Below are 9,665 nucleotides of genomic sequence, written 5' to 3'. Positions count from 1 at the left end.
CTTACCTGGGGGTCGTTCGGCGTTGCGCCTCGAGCGCGGTTGTCTTTTTCTTCTCTCTCTTCTTTCTTTCGCCCTCCTCTCTTTGTCTCCCCTCCTCCTCTCCCTCTCCTCTCTCCCTCCTGTTCTCCCTCTCCATTCTCCCCCTTCTTTTCTTCCCCTTCACTTTTTCTTCCTGCTATTTCCTTTCCCTCTCTCTCTCCTCTTCCCCGTCCCTTTCTTGGCCCCGATGACCCTCTCTTGTTGCCGCTTTGCCTTTGGGGCCCGTCTCTTTGTGCTTGGTTGGGCTCAAGGTATCTGTTTGTTGGTTTTGTGTGCTTTCCTCAGGCCCACGTTCCTGCTGTTTTTTTGTTGTTGTTTTTGCCATGGGCGGCCCGGCTGGTTGCGTGTTGGCTGTGCTTGGCCCTGGGGTGCGTTGTGTGCCCCCCTGGGTGCTTTTGGGCGTCCTCTTCCGTCCGCGGCTGGCCTGCCCCTCTGCCGCCCTTCCACGCCGCCCCTTCTGCCCGTGTTTGCTTCGGTTGGCTTCAGTACCGCCTGGAGGCCCCCCCCCCCTCTGGCTCCGCTTCTCGTTCAGCGGCTCCCGTGGGTTGCGGCCTTGTTTTGCCCGGCTGCTGCCGGTTTTCCGGTTTTGCGGGGCCTGGTTTGGGTCTCAGCGCGTTGCAGACGCAGCTGTCTTTTCCCCATCTGCCTCCTCCGGTTCCCGCGCGCGCTAGCGCTCGGGGGTCCTGGTTGGCTGCGAGGATTCCCGTTGAGCCGCTATCTGCTGGATCCGGCTCGTCCTTGTGGTGCTGTTGTGGTTTGTCGCGCCTTTAGCACCCCCTGCCGACATCGGTTGCCCTTCCTTCCTGCCTGCGGACTCGTGCGTGTCGTTCTGTCGCAGATCGCGGCCCCGTTCGCCCCCCGTTCGGTCCTGGATGGTCTCCCCGGGGTGTTCTGCGTCGTTTTGGGCCTGCCCGTGGGGGGCCCCCCGCCCTTCTCGTCTTCGTTGCGCGCCGGTCCCGCTGTGCGCGCTGCGTTCTTTTCCCGCGTGCTGCGTTCGTTCGTTCCCTCCCTTTCCGCGCCGCCTCCTTGTTGTTGGTGCGGGGTTTCCACGACTCTTTGTCCCCCTGGGGGCCTCGTCGTGGCCTCTTCAGCTAACCCCTTCCGCGTGCTCGCTCATCCTCGTTTGCCCGCCCTTTATTGTTACTGGCTCCCGGTAGTGCCTTTTGGTTGGTTGCTGGCATCCGCAGAGACGCTGGGGCCCACACGGCCCAGCCCCCCGACGCGTCGCCCCCCGGTGTTTTTTCTCGTCGGCGACGTTGATCTGCCCGCCTCCCTTTCCCTGCGGTCTGGGTAATTAATGAGTGCTGATGTTTCCTATCCCCCCCCAATTTGGTTACCGGTATGAAGCATCCAGCGCCTCACTTCATGTGTGTGTGTGTGTGTTGTTTGCTGTGTGACCCCCCCGCTCCCCGCCCTCAAAACTTTTCACATGTGTGTTTGAAGCCGTGTGGGTTTTCCCCGCCCTCGCTCCCCAGTTCTACTTTGGGCGACTCCTGTGTCCTGTGGTTATATGATAATTTCTTCCTCTGCCGTGCTTTTCTAGGATCCCTATTTCCCTATGTACTCATTGTGTTTTCACGCTTTACTTGTCCTCCTCTGTTGTAGTTATACCTTTGTGTGTTTTTTCATTTCAACTTCTCCCTTCCGTGCTGTCGTCCTCTCTATACCCATGGCGCTGGCATTATTTTTCACTCGTTCTTCTGTCGCTTGGCTTCCGTTCTCTTCCCTGTAAGACCCCCGTTGGACTGCTTCCGCCTGGCCCCAGGCTCTGGTCCCTTCTGGGTGGCGTTTTTGTGGTCTTCCTCGCGCGCCCGAGCCCGGGGGCCCCCCTGTTTTGGGGGGTTGGTTTTTTTGTCTTTCGGGGGCCGGGCGCTTTTCCGGGTGGTTTTCTGTGCGGCCTCCCTGTTTTCTCTGCGGTGTGGTCCCTTGTGGGACCGCGGTGTGACGGACTCTCGGAGGAGGAGACCGCTGCGCGCCCTGGGTCTTGTTAAGTTGGACGATTTCAGCATGTGCTCCTGTTCCTCTGTGGCCGCAAGCCCTGGAGGTTCCTTGACAGCGTGCGCTGGCTTAGATAAGGTACATTCTCCAAGAGTGTGGGGCACGATCGGTGTATCTCCGTGTTGCCGTTGGATTGCACGGGATTTTTTTTTTTAATGGCTGGCCTATTTCTAATGGGGTCTCGTTTTTTTTTTCCTTTTAGTGCCCCTTTTGTCCTCACAGCCCAGCAGGGGTGTTATTTGGGGGTTTGTGTTTGGGTGTGTCTATTAAGGGAACTTCAGTTGGCGAGCGACACTACTTGCCGCCCGCGGGATTTTTTTCAGAGGCGACAAGCCGTGCTAACAGGGCGACCCTGGCTGACGTCCTTCCGGGGGCTCCGGGTCGGCTGACTGGTGCTCGGGGGGCCACGGGATGAAGGGCTTGGCTCGCGGGCTGCGAGGCGGGCCTGGCCCCCGTGAGCCCGCCGGCTCCGGGTGCCGGCTCGCGGCGCGAGGCCCGCCGGGCGGGGGCTTCCTGGGGCCCGCAGGGGTTTCCGGGGTGCGCCGGCAGCCTCCGGCGCTGGCGGGCTTCTTCGTGGCTTTTTCTTTTTCTTCTTTTTTTTTTTTTCCTTTTTTCCTTTTCTTTTTGGCGGCCGGTTCTGGGGCGTTGGTGGTGCGGGATTTGCCGCCAGTGCGTCGCCGGGCTGGCTCTGCATATCTTGTTCGCCTGCTCGGGGGCGGTTTGGGGGGGCGGCGCGGGGGCGTCTCACTGCAGCCGGGGTGGGCTTCTTGGGGTCTCGCGTGGTTTCCTTTCGCGTTGTGCGCTGGGTTCCCGTGCCGCTTCTTGGGGCCGTCTGGGTTGTGGGGGGTCCCGGCGGGGGCGGGGCGCGCCTCGGGTTGGTGTCGTTTTTTTGCTTCGTTTTTTGGTTGCTCTCTCGAAAGGAGAACCCTTGTCGTCCCCGCTTCATCTCTTGCGTCTGGCATTTGTCGTTCGCGTTCGGTGCCTCGCTCGCTCGTTTTGGGCGGCTGTCCCGGGCTTTGCCCTCTCGTCTTCCGGCCTGACGTTTTTTGGGCCCCTTTCCCCCGCTGTTCGGGCCCGGTTTCGTCGTTTCCGTGCCTCCTGTATGGCTCCTCTCGGCCGCCCTCGCCTCTGCCTCTTCGTATAGGTGCCTTGCCCCCCCCGGGGCGCGGCGTGATTCCATAAACCCTTGCATTGCAGTCATCATATCCTCTTGCAACATTTTCTATAGTTGTACCCATCTGTCCCTGGAGGTTCTGCTGCATGGCATGCTCCAACCCGCTCCGCAACTGGTGCACCTTTTTTCACACGACTTCACAGGCGTGTGCACAGTCTGTCTTGTGTGTTGTTGCTGCTTGTGTCTGTGACGCTCTTCGATTCTTTTTTGTCCGCGATTTTGTGTGTGTCACCGCCTGCACGTTCCTTGTAAATCACGCACGTGTTAGCCCGTTAACTGCGTTGTCTCTCTCGTTCATGATGACTTATCTCTGTTTTCTCTCCTATTTGCTCTCTCTTCCCTTGTTCATATACCTACTAGTGACAGTTCTGATGTGTCCAGCAATGTGGACATCCCGAAGTGTGATACGCGTTCGATTTTTTTCCACGATGTGTGTGTGTGTGTGGTGAGTGCTGTTTGTTCGTGTAGTGTGTGTGTGGTATTTCAGTGTGTGACGCCACCTTTTTTTTGTTGTGATGCTGGTTTTTGTTGATGGTGTATTAATCTGTATGGAGACTCTTTGCTTGACGAGATAACGCATACACAGGTCGTGTGTGTGTTGTGTGGAACGTGGGTCTAATTAGACGGATCCCCGGCATTCGAGTGCGATTTGGCGAGCAGTAGTACGCCTTCCGATTGTGTGTGTTGTGTTACGCCACCGACACGAACTTTGGACCCCGCGCGCACATGTGCAGTCGCGCGAGTTGTATGGATTATTGTGTGGACGTTATAGCCTCTTTTTTCGGTTTCTGTCTTAGTTCTTTCCTGGTGTGTAGTTGTCCACGCGGCTACAACAGTGTGTGGTTGCCAACATCTCAGGCATATCTTGCAATGACACGAAACTTTTGGAGCGACCGTGACACCCCCATGTATTGGTGGGGCACGGCTCTGGTGTATGTGCCTTGGTGTGTGGGGCCCAGCTTTGTCACTGTGTTCTGTGTATATGTCCGTGAGTATTTTGTATGATATATGGCATACCCACCCAACGCGACATCGGTTTCTGAGTGTGTTTGTGTATGATGTAGTATCATGAGGTCGTCTATGTCCGTTTGTACTTATGTATATGTTTGTGTGTTGCGAGGTGTCTTTCTTTGGTGGGCCACTATTCTATATGTTTTGATTACACAGCTTGGCTGTGTCCACTCTAACTCACCTGTATTTTATGTGGACGATCTTTTTTATGAATTTGTATTATCGCGACTAATGTTGGACACTTTTATGTTTCTTCGGTTTTTATCGTGGCTCGCTATCTGCTCTCCTCAGCATTCTTTATCTATCTATTTCCTATCTGTTACTCATTTAAATATCCCTTTTTACTAACATCCATATTTTCCATAATTAGTACTGACTTTTATATACATTATATCCTCATATATACCTTCACTCTGTTTTGTCTCTCGCTTTTAATATTCTTGTATAATATGTTTTTTTTTCTCTGTTGCTCTATACGCGCCCAACCTACCTCATACAATTTTCTCCCATAATCTACAATAACAACCCACCCTTTATACTTACGTCACAATCCTCCCTACCTTTTAATATATTTACAATCATAGTCAAATCCTATTCTCATAATGTATTTTGATTTCACATCGCAAGTCACTTCCCTTTCTGAGCATCGCACTCTACGTTCTCATTTTATGCGCCCACATCCCTTGCCGCCGCTCAACCACCTTTCCAGGATCACCACACACGCCTAATCTTGCTTTGGATGTTGCTCTTATGTAACTCCAACTCTCTAGTTATTCGCACCATCTCTAGCTTATTTCTTATGCTTCACGATCTCATGTCGCGGTTCTCTTGCACACTCTTTTCTTTCCTCTTGTTACAACATAACCACCCCCCGTCCCACGCAGCTGTTCAGAGTTACCTGTTTTGTGCTCTGATTGTTACCGACGCTCAGCCCTCACAGCATGTGTTCTCTATCCGCGATAACCCCAGTGTCCCCTTATCTTTGTCGACCAGACACAGCGATCACCATGTTCCCACCATTCCCACCACACAGAGTCCCCCCACACAATTCTCTAAGCTCGCACGCAGTTTCCCAAACAGCCATCCTCCTTCCCCGACCGTTGCACAGTCATCTTTTTACAAAAACTCCCCCCCAGAAAGGCTTCCCTTGTTGTTGTGTGTTTGTATTTTATGAGTTTTGAGAGTGGACTAACAGTACTTGATGTCAGACAGATGGCAGTGACACCGACTCGGAACCCGCCCACCCGAGTGTGTGTTGCCCCAATAGCACATATCTTCTTACCGCACCTTTTGAGCATACCCCACGAACACCAACCCACACACCACACAACCTTCTGACCCCCCCACACCGGCACCTCGAACAACAAACAACCCCACACCCCGAACAACTCGCACCCTCACACAAGACCCTGCTAACGCCTCTCCCCCCATCACTACCCTCGTGTGACCGAAAAGGTTTAGAACTACGGTGCATGTTTGTCTAGTTTTATCCCTCGTGGGTCTCGTTTTTGTTTTGTGCTGTTACACTAAAACTACTCCATCTTCTAACACTTTCGTTAGTTTGTTTTTTACTTCTTTATCGTGAAATTCATAAGTCTACATTGTAACCAATTAATCTATTCCAATGTTTCGCTTTCCATCGTTCATTCACCTAAGCCGTCTGACGTGTCTCTAGTCTTCCCAAATGTTTGTACAATCTTAACGAAGGCAGGAGAATCTTCCCCTTTGCAACAAGCCAAAAGCTAACGACTCTGCCTGTTCGGAGGCCAACCGAAATTTCACCCGTTCAACCTTTCAACGCGGCTGTCTTAGCTGCACGAGCCCTTTGGCCTCTGGAGGCACCACCCCGAACGCACCGCCCGAACCCCCACACACCTACGACCCGCATACAACGCCACCATCCCACCACCCCCCCCCCGTCCACCACACCCCAACCGCCTACCCGCCAAACCGACACCCCCAACCGCACCCCGCCCACCCACTATAGCCCACATCCCCCCACAACACGTGGGGTTTTTTTGCCTTGTCTATAATTATTTCTGTTAATTTTTGACACAAAATGTGGTGTGGTGTGTGTGAGCCAACCCAATACGCCTCCACCCTAACCAAGTCAACACGCAGACACCAGACAGAACCATCGCCAACCACCCACAAAAAAAAAAGCCCAAGAGAGTACATACATCTATCCGACACGAAAAAACCAACACACGACACGCAGCCCACACAGCACAGACACCAACAGACCACAGAAAACCTAGCACACAAAAAACGGCACCGCCACTCTACCGCATCACACGCTCCTTAACTCCAAAACCACCACCACAAGCCGTCACCAGAATCTCCCTCATGCCGAACCAAGACCGACTGACGTCTACCACCACTTACAGAAAATACGAACAATCTTCTCACCACGTGCCAGATATGAGGCCTCATTCAGTGGCCTCTGCTTTCGGGTCCACCACGTTATATTTGTTCACACGTCCCCCGTTAATCCCAACTGTTGACCGCAGCCCCACACCCCACCAGTCACGGAACCCCCCCCCCCCCAGCGCCAGTCCAACTCACGCCGGCCCCAGACATGTACTCACGTTCTGCAGGCGGATGGCAGGTCAGAAGATCCGCATTCTAGGGGGGAGGATGGTTGCGCTTGGATCGAGGTCAAAAACCACTGCGGAATAATCCGTTTGAGACCGCTTTAACTGCCCTGGCTCATGCTATGGAATTCTGGGAGTCGGACTTGGCCCGGTCTTCTATTTCAGCCATGCTTCATTGGACAGGACCAAAACTGGCAGGGGCTTTTTCGCCTTTCCACTGTTTGTACTTCAGCACGTTTTATGTATGGATTGATTTCATTTTACGCCGCCTTTCTCCCCCAAGGACCCAAGGCGCCCTCACAAGATTTAAACAACCAAAAAGCCCTTATCGTCCAAAGCATGAGCTCTTCTTTCTGGGGCCGTAACCAAAAGGCCCAAGGACACGTCGCAAGCTTTCGAAGCCACACTTCATTTTGTGATGCCGCCTTTCTCCCCGAAGGGAACCCAAGGGCTCACAAGATTTAATATATAATAATATAATATAATAATAATAAATAATAATAATAATCTTTAAAACCATGAAAATAACCCTGTTAAAATGCCTTTGCCGGGGAAAGCGGCGAAGCCGTGCAGAAATGATCCGGTTTGATTCCAGGGCTATGAATTCTGGGAAGTGTAGTTTTCAGCTGTGGATCTGTGGGATCTGTGGCTATGAGGCCACGTTGTACTCTCTTGAGACCACAGCTTCTCTTTCTTGTTTTCCTGTTTGTTTATTATTATTTTATTATATTATTTTTTTTATTATTGTCTTATAAAATAAACAAACTGGAAAGCAAGAAAGAGAAGCTGTGGTCTCAAGACAAGTACAACTGGCCCTCATTAATCATCAATCACATCCAATCATTAATAAAAACTGGAACCACTGAAAGGCTGTCGTTTCTTTTCAGTCCTATCTGGAATGGCAGACCTCAGTCTGCACTTCCCAGTTCCATAGCCTTCAGCCTGGCATACCCAGATTCCTGGTCAAGAAGGGGACAATCCCGACCATGAGAACCCTTCTTTTCTCATTGTCCAGGGATTAAAATGAAGTGGGTTGTTATAGGCAATGATGAAAAAGTCCTGTCAGACAAGTAGAGAGACAGAGTCTGGGCCATGGAGAAAAGTGACAAAGCTGGGGGAAAATTGGAGTGGGGGGGGAGAGATTATTGGGCCCCACTTTTATTCCTTCCAGAGAGTCCAGCTTTCACATCCTGAGCCGGTCTGATCTTGGAAGCTAAGCAGGACAGCCTTGGTTAGTGTTTGGGTGGGAGACCGTCAGTTGTAGTTGGTTGTGGAGCACAACACTCTCCAGTCCCTGAATGGCCATAGCCTTGAGCCAGGGCAGTTAAGTCGTGTCAAAGTGGGTTATTTCTGCAGTGTGGACGGGGGCCTATCCCTTCCCAAGGGACTAGTTTCTTTGTAAGGCTGCGAAGCCCCAAGCTGCCTCCAGACTGCGAAAATAACCGGTTTGACACCCTTCGACTGCCATGCCTCTAGGCTTTGGGAACTGAAGTTTAGAAAGAGGGAAAGAGAAAAGGCGTGAGGGTTCTTTAGACAAGCTCCTGGAGTAAAAAGTCAATCGCCACACGGACTAGTCCTCCTGTTTTGCTAAAGAGATTGTTCTGAACAAATCAAAAGCCATTTGCTCTTAATTGAAGGGCTCCGGATTCTGGAAAAGAAGGGAATGTGCTCAGGTTTCACTTCTGTATGGACTCATCTGGAGGATGATATTTGTGTATTTTGTATATGTGAATATCTACGTACATGTATGTCTTTGTTTGCCTTCCCGTTGCTTGTCGCTTATGGATAGGACAGAACCAAAACACAAAAAAGCAAATGAACACAAATTGGACATGAGTGTGTTTGATTTTTTCCCCCTTTTCCCTTTTAATTGTTTTTAATTTCCAGTAATAGAGGTCTGTGTGCCTGGAAGCTATGTTGCTGTGTAAAACATAGAAGGTGCTTCGCTTTCACTCTTATTCAGACTGGGGCATACTTTCCTGAATCTAGATTCTGCCATTTTTTTATGGGGGGGGGGGGGGGGAAGCTACTTCTTTCCAAAGGGTGAATGCTTACTTAGGGCCTTAACAGACAGGCCAAAATAAAGCTGCTTTGGGTCACTTTGGAGGTATGCTATTAAATGTGCATGTGTCCAAAGAGGCTGGAAGCCATGCCCAGCCACGCTTGAGTCCTAAGAACTGGAGCACCAGCTTTGGCGCAGCTTTCTGGCCTCTTAAGTGCATGTGCCATTTAAACAGCATACCTTCAAAATGACCCGAAAAACGCTTTATTTGGGCCTGTCTGTTCAGGCCCTTAAATAAAGTGGGAAAGAGAGAGAAGATGCCCAATCGTCCAGCCTCCTTTGAATGTCTTGCTCTTTAGCCATAAGAAGTTGTCCTGCCATGTTGATCAATTTCATGTCTGGGAGAGGCAGGCTTTCTTTTGAGACTGTCCAAAGTCACTTCTGGTTATGGCTTTGTCCTGGATTCCTTCTTTTACTGCCTTTTGGGTGGTCTCTTTCTTTTCTTTTTTTCTCTGATGTGATAACTTGCTTCTTTATGGGGTTATTTTTTCCCCCTCTTGTCCTCCTTTCAGAGCAATTTGTGGAGAAGTCGTCTTGTTCTCAGCCCCTAACTGAATTGCCGGGTTAGAGACCCATGGAGATTTCGGCCGTAGCAGCAGCCCTTCCTCCTGTGTACAGAGCCCTCATCCCCACCACTCCTGTCTCCCCAGCGAAGGATGGCCAAGATCTCATGCAGTCTGGAGACAAGGGCTTTGGGACAAAATTCCATGAACTGGGCACTGAGATGATCATCACAAAATCAGGCGGTAAGATGCTAGACATAACTGGTTGGAAAGTCTTTAGTTCT

The 9,665-nt window shown here is 51.4% G+C and overlaps 1 protein-coding gene across 1 annotated transcript in view; it reads left to right on the top strand.

The window, feature by feature from the left end:
• Positions 1–226: 226 nt before the first annotated feature.
• The window catches only part of LOC121933051 (T-box transcription factor TBX20-like), a 58,032-nt gene continuing 48,593 nt past the window's right edge, over positions 227–9,665 (top strand). The window contains 5 exon segments of the mRNA XM_042472266.1: positions 227–290; positions 9,391–9,435; positions 9,438–9,482; positions 9,485–9,571; positions 9,574–9,622. Coding sequence (XP_042328200.1) covers positions 227–290; positions 9,391–9,435; positions 9,438–9,482; positions 9,485–9,571; positions 9,574–9,622 — 290 coding nt within the window.

The sequence above is a fragment of the Sceloporus undulatus genome, chromosome 6 (genome assembly GCF_019175285.1).
Source record: "Sceloporus undulatus isolate JIND9_A2432 ecotype Alabama chromosome 6, SceUnd_v1.1, whole genome shotgun sequence".
NCBI classification, from domain to species: Eukaryota; Metazoa; Chordata; class Lepidosauria; order Squamata; family Phrynosomatidae; genus Sceloporus; species Sceloporus undulatus.
The sequence above is the reverse complement of the archived record's forward strand: the minus strand, read 5'-3'. Positions and strand labels throughout refer to the sequence as shown.